Source organism: Entelurus aequoreus, linkage group LG10, assembly GCF_033978785.1.
Source record: "Entelurus aequoreus isolate RoL-2023_Sb linkage group LG10, RoL_Eaeq_v1.1, whole genome shotgun sequence".
Taxonomy (NCBI): domain Eukaryota; kingdom Metazoa; phylum Chordata; class Actinopteri; order Syngnathiformes; family Syngnathidae; genus Entelurus; species Entelurus aequoreus.
In genome coordinates, this window is record NC_084740.1 from 68,042,644 (window position 1) to 68,066,970 (window position 24,327).

Consider the following 24,327-nt stretch of genomic DNA (forward strand, 5'->3'; position numbering starts at 1 on the left):
TTGTTTTATTACTGTAAATAGTAAATTGGTTGGATTGTTATTTTTACTGTAAAATTGTGATTTGGGGCTTTTTTTGCGATAAAATCTACCGTTGTTTTTAATTAGTGTAAAAAATAAATTGGTTTTATTATTTTTACGGTAACACTGTGATTTGTTGTTGTTTTTTTGCCATAAAATCTACAGTTGTTTTAATTACTGTAAATAGTAAATTGGTTTTATTGTTACTTTTACGGTAAAACTGTGATTTTAATTTTTTTTTTGCCATAAAATCTACGGTCGTTTTTCTTTTAATTACTGTAAATTGTTTTTATTGATATTTGTACAGTAAAACTGATTTTTTTTGGGGGGGTTGCCATAAAATCTAAGGTCGTTTTAGTTACTGTAAATTGGTTTAATTGTTATTTTTACGGTAAAACTCTGATTTGTTTTGTTTTTTTGCCATAAAATCTACTGTTGTTTTATTACTGTAAATAGTAAATTGGTTGTATTGTTATTTTCACTGTAAAATTGTGATTTGGGGCTTTTTTGCGATAAAATCTACCGTTGTTTTTAATTAGTGTAAAAAATAAATTGGTTTTATTATTTTTACGGTAAAACTGATTTTTTTTTTTTTTTTTGCCATAAAATCTACAGTTGTTTTAATTACTGTAAATAGTAAATTGGTTTTATTGTTACTTTTACGGTAAAACTGTGATTTTTTTATTTATTTTTGCCATAAAATCTACGGTCGTTTTTCTTTTAATTACTGTAAATTGTTTTTATTGATATTTGTACAGTAAAACTGATTTTTTTTTGGGGGGGGTTGCCATAAAATCTAAGGTCGTTTTAATTACTGAACATTGGTGTAATTGTTATTTTTACGGTAAAACTCTATGATTTTTATTATTTTTTTGCCATAAAATCTACTGTTGTTTTATTAAATAGTAAATTGGTTTTATTGTTATTTTTACTGTAAAATTGTGATTTGAGGCTTTTTTTGCGATAAAATCTACCGTTGTTTTTAATTAGTGTAAAATGTTAATAGGTTTTATTGTTACTTTTACGGTAAAACTGTGATTTTTTTTTCTCCATAAAATCTACGGTCGTTTTTCTTTTAATTACTGTAAATTCTTTTTATTGATATTTGTACAGTAAAACTGATTTTTTTTTGGGGGGGGGGGGTGGAGGGGGGGGGTTTGCCATAAAATCTAAGGTTGTTTTAGTTACTGTAAATTGGTTTAATTGTTATTTTTACGGTAAAACTGATTTGGTTTTTTTTTTTGCCATAAAATCTACTGTTGTTTTATTACTGTAAATAGTAAATTGGTTTTATTGTTATTTTTACTGTAAAATTGTGATTTGAGGCTTTTTTTGCGATAAAATCTACCGTTGTTTTTAATTAGTGTAAAAAATAAATTGGTTTTATTATTTTTACGGTAAAACTGATTTTTTTTTTTTTTTTTTGCCATAAAATCTACAGTTGTTTTAATTACTGTAAATAGTAAATTGGTTTTATTGTTACTTTTACGGTAAAACTGTGATTTTTTAATTTATTTTTGCCATAAAATCTACGGTCGTTTTTCTTTTAATTACTGTAAATTGTTTTTATTGATATTTGTACAGTAAAACTGATTTTTTTTGGGGGGGGAGGGGGGGTTGCCATAAAATCTAAGGTCGTTTTAGTTACTGTAAATTGGTGTAATTGTTATTTTTACGGTAAAACTCTATGATTTTTTTAATTTTTTGGCCATAAAATCTACTGTTGTTTTATTACTGTAAACAGTAAATTGGTTTTATTGTTATTTTTACTGTAAAATTGTGATTTGAGGCTTTTTTTGCGATAAAATCTACCGTTGTTTTTAATTAGTGTAAAATGTTAATTGGTTTTATTGTTACTTTTACGGTAAAACTGTGATTTTTTTTTTGCCATAAAATCTACGGTCGTTTTTCTTTTAATTACTGTAAATTCTTTTTATTGATATTTGTACAGTAAAACTGTGATTTTTTTTTGGGGGGGGGGGGGTGGGGGTTTGCCATAAAATCTAAGGTCGTTTTAATTACTGAACACCGGTGTAATTGTTATTTTTACGGTAAAACTCAGATTTTATTTTTTTTTGCCATAAAATCTACTGTTGTTTTATTACTGTAAATAGTAAATTGGTTGTATTGTTATTTTTACTGTAAAATTGTGATTTGGGGCTTTTTTTGTGATAAAATCTACCGTTGTTATAAATTAGTGTAAAAAGTAAATTGGTTTTATTATTTTTACCGTAAAACTCTGTGATTTTGGGGTTTTTTTGCCATAAAATCTACAATTGTTTTAATTACTGTAAATAGTAAATTGGTTTTATTGTTACTTTTACGGTAAAACACTGTGATTTTTTATTTTTGCCATAAAATCTATGGTAATTTTTACAGCGTATCGCGGTAAATGAAAAAAGCGCTAATATTTCTATTTTTAGAGTAAATTATGAAAGGCCAGTTTTTACTGTAAAATCTATGATTGTTGTTTGTAAGTGAAAGTGTAGTGTGTGTGTGTGTGTGTGTGTGTGTGTGTGTGTGTGGGAGGGAGTGTGATGGCGCTAACTCACAGCTAAGCTCCACCCGGACAAAGTGTTTGAGGTCCAGGCTCTCCACAAAGACGCCAGAAGGAGCGCTGGTCTTGAAGTAGAAGGAGATGTCGGAGGCGGGTGAGGGCGGTGAGGCGGGGAAGTAAAGGTAGGACGACTCCTGGTAGAAGGTGGCGGCGTTCCACAGGGACTCTGAGGGAGGAACACAAACAGAGGATTTCAGGCCACACTGAAAATGTTTTAAAAGTGGGATATCATTACAAAAAAAGTCAGAATATTACACAAAAATGTTTTTATTTTACCAAAGATTTGTTTTTCTAAGGGAAACAAAACCTTCTTGATAAAAAGTCAGAATTTTACAAAAAATATGTTGCTAACATTACATTTTAACATCATGCTAGGTTAGAGACAATATTATAGCAATGTTAACCACGTGCTAACATTACATTTTTACATCGTGCTAGGTTAGCAACACTAGCAAAGCTATGTGAGCTACATGCTAATATAACATTTTTAAATCATGCTAGGTTAGCAACACTAGCATAGCTTTGTGAGCTACATGCTAATATTACATTTTTAAATCATGCTAGGTTAGCAACACTAGCATAGCTTTGTGAGCTACATGCTAATAGAAAATTTTTAAATCATGCTAGGTTAGCAACACTAGCATAGCTTTGTGAGCTGCATGCTAATATTACATTTTTAAATCATGCTAAGTTAGCAACACTATCATAGCTTTGTGAGCTACATGCTAATATTATATATTTTTAAATCATGCTAGGTTAGCAACACTAACATAGCTATGTGAGCTACATGCTAATATTACATTTTTAAATCATGCTAGGTTAGTGTCACTAGCATAGCTATGTGATCTACATACTTATATTACATTTTTAAATCATGCTACTTTACCAACAATAGCATAGCTATTTGAGCTACATGCTAACATTATATTTTAAAATCTTGCTAGGTTAGCAACACTACCATAGCTATGTGAGCTACATGCTAACAATACATTTTAACATCATGCGAGGTTAGAAACAATATTATAGCAATGCTAGCTACATGCTAACATCACATTTCTCAATGATCAACACTAACATAGCTATGTGAGCTACATGCTAATATTACATTTTTAAATCATGCTAGGTTAGTGTCACTAGCATAGCTATGTGATCTACATACTTATATTACATTTTTAAATCATGCTACTTTACCAACAATAGCATAGCTATTTGAGCTACATGCTAACATTATATTTTAAAATCTTGCTAGGTTAGCAACACTAGCATAGGTATGTGAGCTACATGCTAACAATACATTTTAACATCATGCGAGGTTAGAAACAATATTATAGCAATGTTAGCTACATGCTAACATCACATTTCTCAATGATCAACACTAACATAGCTTTATGAGCAACATTCTAACATTACATTTTAACATCACGCTAGGTTAAAAATATTATGATAGCAATGGTAGCTGTAGGCTAACATTACATGTTAACATCATGCTAAGTTAGCAACATTAGCATTGCTATATGAGCTACATGCTGACATTACATTTTAACATCACGCTAGGTTAAAAATATTATGATAGCAATGGTAGCTGTAGGCTAACATTACATGTTAACATCATGCTAAGTTAGCAACATTAGCATTGCTATATGAGCTACATGCTGACATTACATTTTAACATCACGCTAGGTTAAAAATATTATGATAGCAATGTTAGCTATAGGCTAACATTACATGTTAACATCATGCTAAGTTAGCAACATTAGCATTGCTATATGAGCTACATGCTAACATTACATTTAACATAACGCTAGGTTAAAAATATTATGATAGCAATGTTAGCTATAGGCTAACATTACATGTTATCATGCTAAGTTAGCAACATTAGCATTGCTATATGAGCTACATGCTAACATTACTTTTTAACATCACGCTAGGTTAAAATATTATGATAGCAATGTTAACTATAGGCTAACATTACATGTTCACATAATGCTGAGTTAGCAACATTAGCATTGCTATATGAGCTACATGCAAACATTACTTTTCAACATCACGCTAGGTTAAAATATTATGATAGCAACGTTAACTATAGGCTAACATTACATGTTCACATAATGCTGAGTTAGCAACATTAGCATTGCTATATGAGCTACATGCTAATATTACATTTTAACATCACGCTGGGTTAAAAATATTATGATAGCAATGTTAGCTTTAGGCTAACATTACATGTTAACATCATGCTAAGTTAGCAACATTAACATTGCTATGTGAGCTACATGCTAACATTACATTTTAACATCAAGCTAGGTTAAAAATATTATGATAGCAATGTTAGCTGTAGGCTAACATTACATGTTAACATCATGCTAAGTTAGCAACATTAGCATTGCTATATGAGCTACATGCTAATATTACATTTTAACATCACGCTAGGTTAAAAATATTATGATAGCAATGGTAGCTTTAGGCTAACATTACATGTTAACATCATGCTAAGTTAGCAACATTAGCATTGCTAGATGAGCTACATGCTACCATGACATTTTAACATCAATTTAGGTTAGCAACACTAGCATAGCTATTTACACTTTCACATTTGCACTCAGATTTGTGGAAATATTTGTTTTGAAAAGCCGTGCTACTAAATCACATCAGTCAGGTCAGGTGTCTGTGTGGTCACCTACTGTCTCCATAGCAACGCAGAGGCCCCACGTGGTAGACGGCCTGCGATCCAGCCCTGCCGATATCGCCGATGACGAGCTGGCTGAGCGGCAGGTGGTCTTTGTAGGAGAGGACGCCTGTATCGTTGCTCCTGTGACACGCACACAAATAAGCATCATTCTTCTGAGCACACAAGTCGGGGTGAAGACGTGGAAAGTATTTATCAGCGGGGAAGGAGGCGCCTGTGGAAATATGCAGAAGGATTAAGACGTGGAAAAAAACACTTTAAGCCTTTGGGAGGCAGAAAGACTGGAGTGAAGCATAATAGTTTGATGACTGCATTATTCTGGAGGAGCTCCGACTTGAAATGTGGACCACAGTGCAAGATTGATGAATTATTGCTCTTAACAATGCTGGGAGGTCACTTTTTATACTGCAATATTAGGAGAAAAACACTGTAAGATAGAAACACTAGCATGGCTATGTGAGCTACATGCTAACATTATATTTTAACATCATTCTAGGTTAGAAACACTATGTGAGCTACATGCTAACATTATATTTTAACATCATTCTAGGTTAGAAACACTATGTGAGCTACATGCTAACATTATATTTTAACATCATTCTAGGTTGGAAACACTATGTGAGCTACATGCTAACATTACCCCCAAAAATGCGACTTATACTCCAGTGTGACTTATATATGTTTTTTTCCTTCTTTTTTATGCATTTTCGGCCGGTGCGACTTATACTCCGGAGCGACTTATACTCCGAAAAATACGGTAGCTAGAGAGAATGTTAGGTAGATGAATAAAAACATAATATAAATAGATAGACGAACACATAACATGCTAGCAAGGTAGATGAAAACATAACCTGCTAGCTAGATGGACAAAAACATAACTTGCTAGCTTGATAAACAAAAACATAACGTGCCTGCTAGGTAGACAAAAACGGAGCATAATAGCTAGAGAGACGAAAACACAACATGCTAGGTAGACAAAATAATCAACATGCTAGCTTGAAAGACAAAAACATAACATGCTAGCTGGGTAGATAAAAACATAGCATGCTAGCTCGATAGATGAAAAAATAACATGCTAGCTGGGTAGATAAAAACTTAACGCGCTAGCTGGATAGACGAAAACACAACATGCTAGGTAGACAAAATAATCAACATGCTAGCTCGAAAGACAAAAACATAACATGCTAGCTGGGTAAATAAAAACATAGCATGCTAGCTAGCTAGAAAACAACATAACATGCTAGCTGGGTAAATAAAAACATAGCATGCTAGCTAGATAGAAAAAAACATAACATGCTAGCTGGGTAGATAAAAACATAGCATGCTAGCTCGATAGATGAAAAAATAACGCGCTAGCTGGATAGACGAAAACACAACATGCTAGCTAGGTAGACAAAATAATCAACATGCTAGCTCGAAAGACAAAAACATAACATGCTAGCTGGGTAAATACAAATGTTGCATGCTAGCTAGATATACGAAAACACAACATGCTAGCTGGGTAAATAAAAACATAGCATGCTAGATAGATAGAAAACAACATAACATGCTAGCTGGGTAAATAAAAACATAGCATGCTAGCTAGATAGAAAACAACATAACATGCTAGCTGGGTAGATAAAAACATAGCATGCTAGCTCGATAGATGAAAAAATAACATGCTAGCTGGGTAGATAAAAACTTAACGCGCTGGCTGGATAGGCGAAAACACAACATGCTAGCTGGGTAAATAAAAACATAACATGCTAGCTCGATAGATGAAAAAATAACATGCTAGCTGGATAGACGAAAACACAACATGCTAGCTAGGTAGACAAAATAATCAACATGCTAGCTCGAAAGACAAAAACATAACATGCTAGCTGGGTAAATAAAAATGTTGCATGCTAGCTAGATATACGAAAACACAACATGCTAGCTGGGTAAATAAAAACATAGCATGCTAGCTAGATATACGAAAACAACATAACATGCTAGCTGGGTAAATAAAAACATAGCATGCTAGCTAGATAGAAAACAACATAACATGCTAGCTGGGTAGATAAAAACATAGCATGCTAGCTCGATAGATGAAAAAATAACATGCTAGCTGGGTAGATAAAAACATAGCATGCTAGCTCGATAGATGAAAAAATAACGCGCTAGCTGGATAGACGAAAACACAACATGCTAGCTAGGTAGACAAAATAATCAACATGCTAGCTCGAAAGACAAAAACATAACATGCTAGCTGGGTAAATAAAAATGTTGCATGCTAGCTAGATATACGAAAACACAACATGCTAGCTGGGTAAATAAAAACATAGCATGCTAGCTAGATAGAAAACAACATAACATGCTAGCTGGGTAAATAAAAACATAGCATGCTAGCTAGATAGAAAACAACATAACATGCTAGCTGGGTAGATAAAAACATAGCATGCTAGCTCGATAGATGAAAAAATAACATGCTAGCTGTGTAGATAAAAACTTAACGCGCTAGCTGGATAGACGAAAACACAACATGCTAGCTGGGTAAATAAAAACATAACATGCTAGCTCGATAGATGAAAAAATAACATGCTAGCTGGATAGACGAAAACACAACATGCTAGCTAGGTAGACAAAATAATCAACATGCTAGCTCGAAAAAGACAAAAACATAACATGCTAGCTTGGTAGATAAAAACACAACATTGAGCTGGATAGGCGAAAAAATAACATACTAGCTGGGTAAATAGAAATGTTGTATATATGGTCATTTAGAGTTTTTTGGACACTAGGGTAACAAAGACTTAATTTAGAGTTATTTGGTTAGGGTTAGGGCCAGGGTTAGAGGGTTAGGGTTATAATAAGGCCATGCCGAATAAGGCATTAATAAGTACTTAATAATGAGTAGTTAAGAGCCAATATGTTACTAATTTGCATGTTAATAAGCAACTAATTAATGGTGAATATGTTCCCCATACTAAAGTGTTACCATGTTTTTTTACTGGTGCACAAAATGAAGCGTGCATGAACATCACCTTGTTCAAACAACAAAACCAACACAGTGCATAAACTCACAACAAATTACACAGGTGTGTAATTTAACACACACACACTAGGTGTGGTGAAATGTGTCCTCATCACCCTAGGGAGGTGAGGGGAGCAGTGAGCAGCAGCGGTGGCCGCGCTCGGGAATCATTTTTTTTTTGGTGATTTAACCCCCAATTCCAACCCTTGATGCTGAGTGCCAAGCAGGGAGGTAATTGGGTCCCATTTTCTATAGTCTTTGGTATGACTCGGCCGGGGTTTGAACTCACGGACTAACCACAAGGCCACTGAGCGAGGGGCGAGTTAGCGCCACTTACCAGGAGTCTGCGTCGGCGTCACAGTTGCAGAAGTAGTTCATGTCCACGCACTTCTCCTCCAGGCTGCACGAGCACTGCTGGATGCCCGGCAGGAAGCCTCCCCAGTAGCTGCGCTTCTCCCCGCGACCATCCAGCCACCAGGACAGCGGACTGCCATCTGCCAGCACAGACCTGGGATATTTTACTGGCCGCAAGAGGGCACTAGCTACATTTGAAGTATCACGCAGCATTCAGCTGCCGTATTTTGCTCTACGTACAATTTTAAAGGGTTGTGTTGGTGTGCGAGTCGTGCGTGTTTTAGTACGTGCTAACACTGCAGCTCGACGTCATATAAGGTTAGCGACACTAGCAAAGTTAAATTAGCTACATGCTAACATTACATTTTAAAATCATGCTAGGTTAGCAACACTAGCATAGCTACATGAGCTACATGCTAACATTACATTTCAACATCATGCTACGTTAGCGACACTAGCAAAGTTAAAAAAATATACATGCTGACCTTACATTTTTAAAATGTAATGTTAGGCTAGCAATACAAGCATAGCTACATGAGCTACATGCTAACATTACATTTCAACATCATGCTACGTTAGCGACACTAGCAAAGTTAAATAAGCTACATGCTAACGTTACATTTTTAAAATGTAATGTTAGGTTAGCAATACAAGCATAGCTGTATGAGCTACATGCTAACATTACATCTTAATATCATTCTACTAGATTAGCAACACTAGCATAGCTATATGAGCTACATGCTAACATTACATTTTAAAATCATGCTAGGTTAGCAACATTGCAAAGATGTATAAGCTACATGCTAACGTTATATTTCGATATCATTTTAGGTTTGCATCACCAGCATAGCTATGTGAACTACATGCTAACATTACATTTTAAAATCATGCTAGGTTAGCAACACTTGCAAAGATGTATAAGCTACATGCTAACGTTATATTTCGATATCATTTTAGGTTTGCATCACCAGCATAGCTATGTGAGCTACATGCTAATATTACATTTTAAAATCATGCTAGGTTAGCAACACTAGAATAGCTAAATGAGGCACATGCTAACATTACATTTCAACATTGTTCTAGATTAGCAACATTAGCATAGCTAATTATAGCTACATGCTAACATTACATTTCAACATTGTTCTAGGTTAGCAATACAAGCATAGCTAAATGAGCTACATGCTAACATTACATTTCAACATTGTTCTAGATTAGCAACACTAGCATAGCCAAATGAGCTACATTACATTTCAACATTGTTCTAGATTAGCAACACTAGCATAGCTAAATGAGCTACATGCTAACATTACATTTTAACATCATGCTAAGTTAACAACACTAGCATAGCTAATTTGAGCTAAATGCTAACATTACATTTCAACATTGTTCTAGATTAGCAACACAAGCATAGCTAAATGAGCTACATGCTAACATTACATTTCAACATTGTTCTAGGTTAGTAACACTAGCATAGCTAAATGAGCTACATGCTAACATTACATTTCAACATTCTTCTAGATTAGCAACATTAGCATAGCTAATTTGAGCTACATGCTAACATTGCATTTCAACATTGTTCTAGATTAGCAACACTAGCATAGCTAAATGAGCTATATGCTAACATTACATTTTAATATCATTTTACTAAGTTCTCAACACTAGCATAGCTAAATGAGCTACATGCTCACATCACCGTTCGACATCATTCTACGTTAGCAACACTAGCATAGCTAAATGAGCCACATGCCAACATTACATTTCAACATTGTTCTAGATTAGCAACACTAGCATAGCTAAATGAGCTACATGCTAACATTACATTTTAACATCATGCTAAGTTAACAACACTGGCATAGTTGCAATATAGGCCACATGCGAACATGATATTTCAACATCCTGCTAGGTTACAACACCAGCATAGCTAAATGAGCTACATGCTAACATTACATTTCAACATTGTTCTGGATTAGCAACATTAGCATAGCTAATTTGAGCTAAATGCTAACATTACATTTCAACATTGTCTAGATTAGCAACATTAGCATAGCTAATTTGAGCTACATGCTAACATTACATTTCAACACTGTTCTAGATTAGCAACACTAGCATAACTAAATGAGCTACATGCTAACATTACATTTTAATATCATTTTACTAAGTTCACAACACTAGCATAGTTAAATGAGCTACATGCTCACATTACCGTTCGACATCATTCTACGTTAGCAACACTAGCATAGCTAAATGAGCCACATGCCAACATTACATTTCAACATTGTTCTAGATTAGCAACACTAGCATAGCTAAATGAGCTACATGCTAACATTACATTTTAACATCATGCTAAGTTAACAACACTGGCATAGTTGCAATATAGGCCACATGCGAACATGATATTTCAACATCCTGCTAGGTTACAACACCAGCATAGCTAAATGAGCTACATGCTAACATTACATTTCACCATTGTTCTGGATTAGCAACATTAGCATAGCTAATTTGAGCTAAATGCTAACATTACATTTCAACATTGTTCTAGATTAGCAACACTAGCATAGCTAAATGAGCTACATGCTAACATCACATTTGAACCTAATGCTAGGTTAGCAACACTAGCATAGCTTTGTGAGCGACATGGTAACATAATAGTTGAACATCTAAGAAGTTTAAAAGACGTGGAAGGACGTCCAGGTTGTTAAGTAGCAGTGGGGTTGCGTCTGATTCCCAGTACACTTTTTAGGCAGCATGAGCCAGTTGTAGGAAGGACAACACGGAGGTTTCAACCTCACGTTGGGCAACAAGCCAAAGATCAGCTTGCAGCCTCAACAGTCCCACACCATCTGCCTTTTTCTTACGCTTATTGTCTCTTCACCATATATATATATATATATATATATATATATATATATATATATATATATATATATATATATATATATACATACTGTATAAGCTACATGCTAACATTACGGTTCAACATCATGCTAAGTTAGCAACACTAGCATAGCTATATGAGCTACATGCTAACATTACATTTCGACATCATGCTACGTTATAGACACTAGCAAAGTTAAAAAATCTACATGCTAACCTTACATTTTAAAATGTAATTTTAGGTTAGCAATACAAGCATAGCTGTACGAGCTCCATGCTAACATTACTTCTTAATATCATTCTACTAGATTAGCAACACTAGCATAGCTATATGAGCTACATGCTAACATTACATTTTAAAATCATGCTAGGTTAGCAACACATGCAAACAAACAAACATAACAAAGTATATTTTTAACAATACTGCAGTATCTGATTTAAATATATATTTTTTAAATACTAAAGCATTTAACACAAGTATCTTTTTAAAATAATACATTATCTAACAAGTATATTTTTGAAAATACTGCAGAATCCGTCGCAGGTAGATTTTTCAAAATACTACAATATCTGACACAAGTAACTTTTTAAAATACTGCAGTATGTAACACAAGTATATTTTTTAAAAATACTAAAAGGATCTGACACAATTATGTTTTTAAAATACTACAATATCTGACAAAAGTACCATCCATCCATTTTCTATTTTTTATGATACTACAGTATCTGACACACGTATATTTGAAAAAAATACTCCAGTATTTGACACAGGTATATTTTTTAAAATACTAAAGTATCTGATACAAGTATATTTCTTCAAATATTGCAGTATCTAACACAAGTATATTTTTAAAATACTACAGTATCTGACACAGGTATATTTAAAAAAAAATACTACAGTATCTGATGCAAGTATATATTTTTCAAATAATACAGTATCGACACAATTATATTCTTTTAAAAATACTACAATATCTGACACAAATATATTTTTAAGATACTACAGTATTTGACACAAGTATATTTTCCTAAAGTACTACAGCATTTAACACAAGTATCTTTTTAAAATAATACATTATCTGACAAGTATATTTTTGAAAATACTGCAGTATCCGCCACAGGTATATTTTTCAAAATACTACAATATCTGAGACAAGTAACTTTTTAAAATACTGCAGTATGTAACACAAGTATATTTTTTAAAATACTAAAGGATCTGACACAATTATGTTTTTAAAATACTACAATATCTGACAAAAGTAAACATTTTTAATAATACTACAGTATCTGACAAGTATATTTTAAAAAAATACTACAGTATTTGACACAGGTATATTTTTAAAATACTTAAGTACCTGATACAAGTATATTTCTTAAAATATTGCAGTATCTAACAAGTATCTTTTTAAAATACTACAGTATCTGACACAAATATAACTTTCAAATACAGTATCTGACACAAATATACATTTTAAATACCACAGTATCTGATACAAGTATCTTTCAAATACTACAGTATCTGACAAATATATTTTTCAAATACTACAGTATCTGACACAAATATAAATGTTAAGTACTACAGTATCTGACACAAATATATTTTTCAAATACTACAGTATCTAACACAAGTACATCTTTCAAATACGGCAGCATATGACACAAATATAACTTTCAAATACTACAGTACCTGACACAAATATATTTTTCAAATACTACAGTATCTGACACAAATATAAATGTTAAATACTACAGTATCTGACACAAGTATCTTTCAAAAACTACAGTATCTGACACAAATATATATTTCAAATACTACAGTATCTGAAAAATATATTTTTCATATACTACAGTATCTAACACGAATATAAATTTTAAATACTACAGTATCTGACATAAGCATCTTTCAAATACTGCAGTATCTGACACAAATCTAAATTTTAAATACTACAGTATCTGACACAAGCATCTTTTAAATACTGCAGTATCTGACAAAAGTATATTTCTCAAATACTGCAGTATCTGACACAAATATAAATGTTAAATACTACAGTGTCTAACACAAGTATCTTTCAAATACTACAGTATCTGACACAAATATATTTTTCAAATACTACAGTATCTAACAAATATATCTTTCAAATACTACAGTATCTGACACAAATATAACTTTCAAATACTACAGTATCTGACACAAATATAAATGTTAAATACTACAGTATCTGACACAAATATATCTTTCAAATACTACAGTATCTGACACAAATATAAATGTTAAATACTACAGTATCTGACACAAATATAAATACTACAGTACCTGACACAAGTATCTTTCAAAAACTACAGTACCTGACACAAATATATTTTTAAAATACTACAGTATCTGACACAAATATACATTTTAAATACTACAGTATCTGAAACAAGTATCTTTCAAATACTACAGTATCTGACACAAATATATCTTTCAAATAATGCAGTATCTGACAAATATATGTTTCAAATACTACAGTATCTGACACAAATATAAATGTTAAATACTACAGTACCTGACACAAATATATTTTTCAAATACTACAGTATCTGACACAAATATAAATGTTAAATACTACAGTATCTGACACAAGTATCTTTCAAAAACTACAGTATCTGACACAAATATAAATGTTAAATACTACAGTATCTGACACAAGTATCTTTCAAAAACTACAGTATCTGACACAAATATATATTTCAAATACTACAGTATCTGACAAATATATTTTTCATATACTACAGTATCTGACACGAATATACATTTTAAATACTACAGTATCTGACATAAGCATCTTTCAAATACTGCAGTATCTGACAAATATATTTTTCATATACTACAGTATCTGACACAAATATAAATGTTAAATACTACAGTATCTGACATAAGTATCTTTCAAAAACTACAGTATCTGACACAAGCATCTTTCAAATACTACAGTATCTGACAAAAGTATATTTTTCAAATACTGCAGTATCTGAGACAAATATATATTTCAAATACTACAGTATCTGACACAAATATACATTTTAAATACTACAGTATCTGACATAAGCATCTTTCAAATACTGCAGTATCTGACAAAAGCATCTTTCAAATACTACAGTATCTGACACAAGCATCTTTCAAATACTGCAGTATCTGACACAAATATAAATTTTAAATACTACAGTATCTGACATAAGCATCTTTCAAATACTGCAGTATCTGACAAAAGTATATTTTTAAAATACTACAGTATCTGACACAAGCATCTTTCAAATACTACAGTATCGGACACAAGTATATTTTTAAAATACTACAGTATCTGACACAAGCATCTTTCAAATACTGCAGTATCTGACACAAATATAAATGTTAAATACTACAGTATCTGACACAAGTATCTTTCAAATACTGCAGTATCTGACACAAATAAAAATGTTAAATACTACAGTATCTGACACAAGCATCTTTCAAATACTACAGTATCGGACACAAGTATATTTTTAAAATACTACAGTATCTGACACAAGCATCTTTCAAATACTGCAGTATCTGACACAAATATAAATGTTAAATACTACAGTGTCTAACATAAGTATCTTTCAAATACTACAGTATCTGACACAAATAAAAATGTTAAATACTACAGTATCTGACACAAGCATCTTTCAAATACTGCAGTATCTGACACAAATAAAAATGTTAAATACTACAGTATCTGACACAAGTATCTTTCAAATACTGCAGTATCTGACACAAATAAAAATGTTAAATACTACAGTATCTGACACAAGCATCTTTCAAATACTACAGTATCGGACACAAGTATATTTTTAAAATACTACAGTATCTGACACAAGCATCTTTCAAATACTGCAGTATCTGACACAAATATAAATGTTAAATACTACAGTGTCTAACACAAGTATCTTTCAAATACTACAGTATCTGACACAAATATATTTTTCAAATACCACAGTATCTGACACAAGTACTTCTTTAAAGGACAATACAGAATACATTACAGTTGGACACACTTTAGAGTAGTCAGTGTCTAGCAGTACAGATGTACTAAGAAACATTATTGTGTATTAACATCTAAATATGATCATCTAATACTTGACAGTAGAAAATACACACTTTATCTTTGCTAAATCATTGTGTGCTGATATCTATACAAGCTGTACACGGACTTCTCTAAAGTATATATATATGAAAACATCTGAGAGAAGCACATCGTGCACTTTCACCCCACTGTGAGTGTGATGGAAGCTCAAGCCGCTAACGCTACATAAAAGAAGACCGCTGTGCGGGGTTAAGTGCTGCTGTTTGCACCAGGTGGGGGAGAAGCCCATTAAGCCTCTTGTCACTAAACATAATCAAGTGTCACACGCTCTGCTCGCCCGCCGCGCATTAGCGCCACATTTATGTATGGCCACACAAGTCATATTAGTCTGAGACGCACAGCAGGACTCCGATGGCGGCAATTCTTGCTGAAATCACCTCCGAACAGGAAGCCCTGACCTGTGACTAACAGCCTGGCACCTTGTTAGGAATTAAACCAGGAAAAGTTCTTGGTAAGCAAAGAGCGTGGAAGCAGTGGCAACGTTAGTTGGAAGAAAAAAAACAACTATGTTAGCTTGCATGCTAATTTTGTCTATTGTTTGTGAGCTTGAAGCTGCCACCATCCTTAATTGTAAGCAAAAAGCATGGAAGAAGTGACAACGTTAGCTTGAAAAAACAATGTTAGCTTGAAAAAAAACAACAACGTTAGCTTGCATGCTAATATTGTCTATTGTCTTTTAGCTTCAAGCCGCCGCCATCCTTGATTTTAAGCGCAAAGCATGGAAGAAGTGACAACGTTAGCTTGAAAGAACAATGTTAGCTTGAAAAAAAACAACAACGTTAGCTTGCATGCTAATATTGTCTATTGTCTTTTAGCTTCAAGCCGCCGCCATCCTTGATTTTAAGCGCAAAGCATGGAAGAAGTGACAACGTTAGCTTGAAAAAAAAAAAACGTTAGCTTGCGTGCTAATATTGTCTATTGTCTTTTGGCTTCAAGCCGCCGCCTTCCTTGATTTTAAGCGCAAAGCGTGGAAGAAGTGACAACGTTGGCTTGAAAAAAAACAAAACAACGTTAGCTTGCATGCTAATTTTGTCTATTGTGAGTTAGCTTGAAGCTGCCACCGCCCTTGATTGTAAGCAAAAAGCAGGAAGCGGTGGCAACAATGTTAACTTGGAAAAAAACAAAAGCAAAAATATGTTAGCTTGCATGCTAATATTGTCTATTGTCTTTTAGCTTCAAGCCGCCGCCATCCTTGATTTTCAGCGCAAAGCATGGAAGAAGTGACAACGTTAGCTTGAAAGAACAATGTTAGCTTGAAAAAAAAAAAACGTTAGCTTGCGTGCTAATATTGTCTATTGTCTTTTAGCTTCAAGCCGCCGCCATCCTTGATTTTAAGCGCAAAGCGTGAAAGAAGTGACAACGTTGGCTTGAAAAAAAAACTACGTTAGCTTGCATGCTAATTTTGTCTATTGTTTGTGAGCTTGAAGCTGCCACCATCCTTGATTGTAAGCAAAAAGCAGGGAAGAAGTGACAACGTTAGCTTGAAAGAACAATGTTAGCTTGAAAAAAACAACAACGCTAGCTTGCATGCTAATATTGTCTATTGTCTTTTAGCTTCAAGCCACCGCCATCCTTGATTTTAAGCGCAAATCGTGGAAGAAGTGACAACGTTGGCTTGAAAAAAAAAAACAACGTTAGCTTGCATGCTAATTTTGTCTATTGTGAGTTAGCTTGAAGCTGCCACCGTCCTTGATTGTAAGCAAAAAGCAGGAAGCGGTGGCAACAATGTTAACTTGGAAAAAAAACAAAAGCAAACATATGTTAGCTTGCATGCTAATATTGTCTATTGTCTTTTAGCTTCAAGCCGCCGCCATCCTTGATTTTAAGCGCGACGCGTGGAAGAAGTGACAACGTTGGCTTGAAAAAAAACAAAACAACGTTAGCTTGCATGCTAATTTTGTCTATTGTGAGTTAGCTTGAAGCTGCCACCGTCCTTGATTGTAAGCAAAAAGCAGGGAAGCGGTGGCAACAATGTTAACTTGGAAAAAAAAAAAAAGCAAAAATATGTTAGCTTGCATGCTAATATTGTCTATTGTCTTTTAGCTTCAAGCCGCCGCCATCCTTGATTTTCAGCGCAAAGCATGGAAGAAGTGACAACGTTAGCTTGAAAGAACAATGTTAGCTTGAAAAAAAAAAAACGTTAGCTTGCGTGCTAATATTGTCTATTGTCTTTTAGCTTCAAGCCGCCGCCATCCTTGATTTTAAGCGCAAAGCATGGAAGAAGTGACAACGTTAGCTTGAAAGAACAATGTTAGCTTGAAAAAAAAAAAACGTTAGCTTGCATGCTAATATTGTCTATTGTCTTTTAGCTTCAAGCCGCCGCCATCCTTGATTTTAAACGCAAAGCGTGGAAGAAGTGACAACGTTGGCTTGAAAAAAAACAAAACAACGTTAGCTTGCATGCTAATTTTGTCTATTGTGAGTTAGCTTGAAGCTGCCACCGTCCTTGATTGTAAGCAAAAAGCAGGGAAGCTGTGGCAACAACGTTAACTGGAAAAAAAACAAAAACATGCTAGCTTGCATGCTAATATTGTCTATTGTCTTTAGCTTCAAGCCACCGCCATCCTTGATTTTAAGCGCAAAGCATGGAAGAAGTGACAACGTTAGCTTGAAAGAACAATGTTAGCTTGAAAAAAAAAAAACGTTAGCTTGCATGCTAATATTGTCTATTGTCTTTTAGCTTCAAGCCGCCGCCATCCTTGATTTTAAACGCAAAGCGTGGAAGAAGTGACAACGTTGGCTTGAAAAAAAAAACAACGTTAGCTTGCATGCTAATTTTGTCTATTGTTTGTGAGCTTGAAGCTGCCACCATCCTTGATTGTAAGCAAAAAGCAGGGAAGAAGTGACAACGTTAGCTTGAAAGAACAATGTTAGCTTGCATGCTAATATTGTCTATTGTCTTTTAGCTTCAAGCCGCCGCCATCCTTGATTTTAAGCGCAAAGCGTGGAAGAAGTGACAACGTTAGCTTGAAAAAAATAATAATACGTTAGCTTGCATGCTAATTTTGTCTATTGTTTGTGAGCTTGAAGCTGCCACCATCCTTGATTGTAAGCAAAAAGCATGGAAGAAGTGACAACGTTAGCGTGAAAAAACAATGTTAGCTTGAAAAAAAAAAACAACGTTAGCTTGCATGCTAATATTGTCTATTGTCTTTTAGCTTCAAGCCGCCGCCATCCTTGATTTTAAGCGCAAAGCGTGGAAGAAGTGACAACGTTAACTTGAAAAAAAAAAACAACGTTAGCTTGCATGCTACTTTTGTCTATTGTTTGTGACCTTGAAGCTGCCACCATCATTGGTTGTAAGCAAAAAGCAGGGAAGAAGTGACAACGTTAGCTTGAAAAAACAATGTTAGCTTGCATGCTAATGTTGTCTATTGTCTTTTAGCTTCAAGCTGCCTCCATCCTTGATTTTATGCTCGGAGCAGGGAAGAAGCGGCCAAAACATACCAAAAACACTGTTAGCTTGCACGCTAATGTTGTCTAATGTGAGTTAGATTGAAGCTGCCACCATCTTTGATTGTAAGCAAAAAGCAGGGAAGCGGTGGCAACAACGTTAACTTGGAAAAAAAACAAAACCAAAAATATGTTAGCTTGCATGCTAATATTGTCTATTGTCTTTTAGCTTCAAGCCGCCGCCATCCTTGACTGTAAGCTAAGAGCAGGGCAGAAATGGCAAACATGAGCTTGAAAACCCCTGTACCCCTTGCCAAAAAACAACGTTAGCTTACATGCTAACGTTGTCTAATGTCTTTTAGCGTCAAGCCGCCACCATCCTTGATTGTAAATGAGAAGCAAAGAAGAGGTGGAAAGAGTGTTAACTTAAAAAAAAAAAAAGTTAGCTCGCATGCTTATGTTGTCTATTGTCTTTTAGCTCCAAGCCGCCGCCATCCTTGGTTGGAAGCAAAAAAGCAGGGACGAAGTGGCAAAAACGTTAGCTCACATGCTAACTTTGTCTATAGTCTTTAATCTTCCTTGACTGTAAACTAAAGCGGGGAAGAAATGGCAAAAATTTTTAGTTTGAAACCACCTGCCTCCAAAAAAATAAATAAAACAAAGTTAGCTTACATGCTAATTTTGTCTAATGTATTTTTGCCTAAAGCCGCCACCATCCTTGATTGTTAGCAAAAAGCAGGGGAAAAGTGGCAAAAAATGTTTGCGCAAAAAACAAAATAAATAAAATTTTGGCTTGCATGCTAATGGTGTCTATTGTCTTTAAGCCTCAAACCGCCACCATCCTTGACTGTAAGCTAGAAACAGGGCAGAAATGGCAAAAACGTTTGCGTGAAAAAAAACAAAAAAAAACAATGTTAGCTTGCATGCTAATGTTATCTATTGTTTTTTAGCTTCAAGCCACCGCCATCCTTGATTTTATGCGCAAAGCATGGAAGAAGTGACAATGTTAGCTTGAACAAACAAAACAAAACAACAACAAACCAATGTTAGCTTGCATGCTAATGTCGTCTTTTGAGTTTTAGCTTCAAGCCGCCGCCATCCTTGATTGTAAGTGAGAAGCAAGGAAGAGGTGGAAAGAGTGTTAACTTAAAAAAAAATACAAATGTTAGCTCGCATGCTAATGTGAAAAGGGGAAAAGTGGCAAAAAATGTTTGCGCGAAAAACAAAAACAATAAAATGTTAGCTTGCATGCTAATGGTGTCTATTGTCTTTAAGCCTCAAACCGCCACCATCCTTGACTGTAAGCTAAGAGCAGGGCAGAAATGGCAAAACAAAACAATGTTAGCTTGCATGCTAATGATAATAATAATAATAATAATAATAACTGGGATTTATATAGCGCTTTTCTAAGTACCCAAAGTCGCTTTACATGTTAAAATGTTATCTATTGTTTTTTAGTTCCAAGCTGCCCTCATCTCTGATTGTATGCTAAGAGCAAAGAAGAATTGGCAAAAATGTTAGCTTGAATAAACAAAAAAAAACCCTGTTAACTTTGCATGCTAATGGTGTCTAAAGTATTTTAGCTCCAAGCCGCCGCCATCCTTGATTGGAAGCGAAAAGCAGGGAAGAAGTGGCAAAAACGTTAGCTCACATGCTAACTTTGTCTATTGTCTTTAATCTTCCTTGACTGTAAGCTAAAGCAGGGAAAAAATGTTAAAAATGTTAGTTTGAAACCCCCTGCCTCCAAAAAATAAATAAAACGTTAGCTTACATGCTAATTTTGTTCAATGTATTTTAGCCTGAAGCCGCCGCTATCCTTGATTGCTAGCAAAAAGCAGGGGAAAAGTGGCAAAACATGTTTGCGCGAAAAACCAAAAAAATAAAACGTTAGCTTGCATGCTAATGGCGTCTATTGTCTTTAAGCCTCAAACCGCCGCCATTCTTGATTGGAAGCAAAAAGCAGGGAAGAAATGGCAAAAACGTTAGCTAAAAAAAAAATAAAAATGCTAATGTCGTCTTCTGTCTTTTAGCTTCAAGCCGCCGCCATCCTTGATTGTAAGTGAGAAGCAAGGAAGAGGAGGAAAGAGTGTTAACTTAAAAAAAATAAAAATGTTAGCTCGCATGCTAATGTGAAAAGGGGAAAAGTGGCAAAAAATGTTTGCGCGAAAAACAATAACAATAAAACGTTAGCTTGCATGCTAATGGTGTCTATTGTCTTTAAGCCTCAAACCGCCACCATCCTTGACTGTAAGCTAAGAGCAGGGCAGAAATGGCACAAAAAAAAACAATGTTAGCTTGCATGCTAATGATAATAATAATAATAATAATAATAACTGGGATTTATATAGCGCTTTTCTAAGTACCCAAAGTCGCTTTACATGTTAAAATGTTATCTATTGTTTTTTAGTTCCAAGCTGCCCTCATCTCTGATTGTATGCTAAGAGCAAAGAAGAATTGGCAAAAATGTTAGCTTGAATAAACAAAAAAAAACCCTGTTAACTTTGCATGCTAATGGTGTCTAAAGTATTTTAGCTCCAAGCCGCCGCCATCCTTGATTGGAAGCGAAAAGCAGGGAAGAAGTGGCAAAAACGTTAGCTCACATGCTAACTTTGTCTATTGTCTTTAATCTTCCTTGACTGTAAGCTAAAGCAGGGAATTTTTTTTAAAAATTTTTTAGTTTGAAACCCCCTGCCTCCAAACAATAAATAAAACAACGTTAGCTTACATGCTAATTTTGTTCAATGTATTTTAGCCTGAAGCCGCCGCTATCCTTGATTGCTAGCAAAAAGCAGGGGAAAAGTGGCAAAAAATGTTTGCGCGAAAAAACAAAAAAATAAAACGTTAGCTTGCATGCTAATGGCGTCTATTGTCTTTAAGCCTCAAACCGCCGCCATCCTTGATTGGAAGCAAAAAGCAGGGAAGAAATGGCAAAAACGTTAGCTAAAAAAAATAATAAAAATGCTAATGTTGTCTATTGTCCTTTAGTTTCAAGCCGCCGCCATCCTTGATTGGCTTGATTATTTTTAAGAGGCTAATCAGGCGGCCGGAACAGGCAGAAAATAAGAAAAGGCCACAATCAATACTTCCTGTCGGAGATGTGGCGATAACCTTGGCAGCGTTAGAGAACAGGAAATGAATGAACGGGCAAAGAAAATCTGGATTCAGTCGGCCGCGCTAAAGCCGCCGCTAGCTGCATTTATCACACACACAATCTGTGTGGTCAATGCTGGCAAAAACACACTAAATACAAAGTGCAAACTAATCACTTTCATGCCTGCTCTTCCATTGGATGTGCAGATAAAAATTGGAAAAAAAAGAACTTTTCTGCTTACCGGGTAAAAATGTTCACCTCCAGCAAACACCATAAAAGTCCAGCAAAGCAAAGCCCAGGAATAAAAAACCGAGGGGCTCTAAACTTTGCTCTAAAATACACTGAGAGACGCTAACCACATTGACTGTAATGCTAGCATGTTGTAGCGATCCTCAGCTAGCATGCAAGTGTGCCCCCTAGTGGCGGTAAAAAAAAAAAAGACTACCGGTAATAGTTCAATCATCTGTTTTTTTTTGGTGTGATGTTTATATGAAAAACGGACAATTATTCGGAACAAGTTAAGTGTTTATTAGGGATGTTCGATAATATCTCACTGCCGATATTGTAATATCGGAAATTATCGGTATCGGTTTCAAAATTATTGGTATCGGTTTCAAAAAGTAAAATTTATGACTATTTAAAACGCCGCTGTGTACACGGACGTAGGGAGAAGTACAGAGCGACAATAAACCTTAAAGGCACTGCCTTTGCGTGCCGGCCCAGTCACAGGATATCTACGGCTTTTTACACACACAAGTGAATGCAAGGCATACTTGGTCAACAGCCATACAGGTCACACTGAGGGTGGCCGTATAAACAACTTTAACACTGTTACAAATATGCGCCACACTGTGAACCCACACCAAACAAGAATGACAAACACATTTCGGGAGAACATCCGCACCGTAACACAACATAAACACAACAGAGCAAATACCCAGAACCCCTTGCAGCACTAACTCTTCCGGGACGCTACAATATCCAATCCAATCCACTTTATTTATATAGCACATTTAAACAACAAAATGTTTCCAAAGTGCTGCACAACATTATTAAAAACAATGTTCAAATATTATCCTTAGCTCCACCAATGACTGAATAAAAAAAATTAAAAAAAATACATATAAAAACCAATATAAAAAACAATATAAAATAAATATGATTAAAAACGATTTTAAAGGGTAAAACCAATTAAAACAGTAAATAGAAATCAAAATGTTAAAAACACAGAGGACAACCGAGGACCACACAACTCACGTCGTGTTAAAAGCCCCCCCCCTGCTACCCCCTAGCCTCCCCACCTCCACCCCCGCCCACCTCAACCTCCTCATGCTCTCTCAGGGAGAGCATGTCCCAAATTCCAAGCTGCTGTTTTGAGGCATTTTAAAAATCACAACAAAATTAGACATAATAATGTGTTAATTCCACGACTGTATATATCGGTATCAGTTGATATCGGAATCGGTAATTAAGAGTTGGACAATATCTGAATATCGGTTATCGGCAAAAAAGCCATTATCGGACATCTCTAATACTAATAATATTACTACTACTACTGAAAATAATAATAACACAAATAAGAATGATAATTATAACAATACTAATATTACTACTACTACTACTAGTAATAATAATAACAATAATATTAATGAAGTAAATTTATAACAATACTATTAATATTACTATTACTACTAGAGATGTCCGATAATGGCTTTTTTTGCCGATATCCGATATTGTCCAACTCTTAATTACAGATTCCGATATCAACCGATACCGATATATACAGTCGTGGAATTAACACATTATTATGCCTAATTTTGTTGTGATGCCCCGCTGGATGCATTAAACATTGTAACAAGGTTTTCCAAAATAAATCAACTCAAGTTATGGAAAAAAAATGCCAACATGGCACTGCCATATTTATTATTGAAGTCACAAAGTGCATTATTTTTTTTTAACATGCCTCAAAACAGCAGCTTGGAATTTGGGACATGCTCTCTCCCTATATTGTAGCGTCCCGGAAGAGTTAGTGCTGCAAGGAGTTCTGGGTATTTGTTTTGTTGTGTTTATGTTGTGTTACGGTGCGGATGTTCTCCCGAAATGTGTTTGTCATTCTTGTTTTGTGTGGATTCACAGTGTGGCGCATATTTGTAACAGTGTTAAAGTTGTTTATACGGTGACCCTCAGTGTGACCTGTATGGCTGTTGATCAAGTATG

General features: G+C 34.6%; 1 protein-coding gene across 4 annotated transcripts in view; it reads right to left on the minus strand.

Moving 5' to 3' along the window:
- The window catches only part of LOC133658960 (contactin-associated protein-like 5), a 318,220-nt gene that overhangs the window by 50,775 nt on the left and 243,118 nt on the right, over window positions 1–24,327 (minus strand). For all 4 annotated transcript variants that reach the window (XM_062061522.1, XM_062061521.1, XM_062061524.1 and 1 more), the window contains exons 14-16: window positions 8,594–8,750; window positions 5,257–5,384; window positions 2,571–2,741 (exon numbers count right to left, since the gene is read on the minus strand). In XM_062061522.1, coding sequence (XP_061917506.1) covers window positions 2,571–2,741; window positions 5,257–5,384; window positions 8,594–8,750 — 456 coding nt within the window. The remainder of the gene's footprint in view (window positions 1–2,570; window positions 2,742–5,256; window positions 5,385–8,593; window positions 8,751–24,327) is intronic.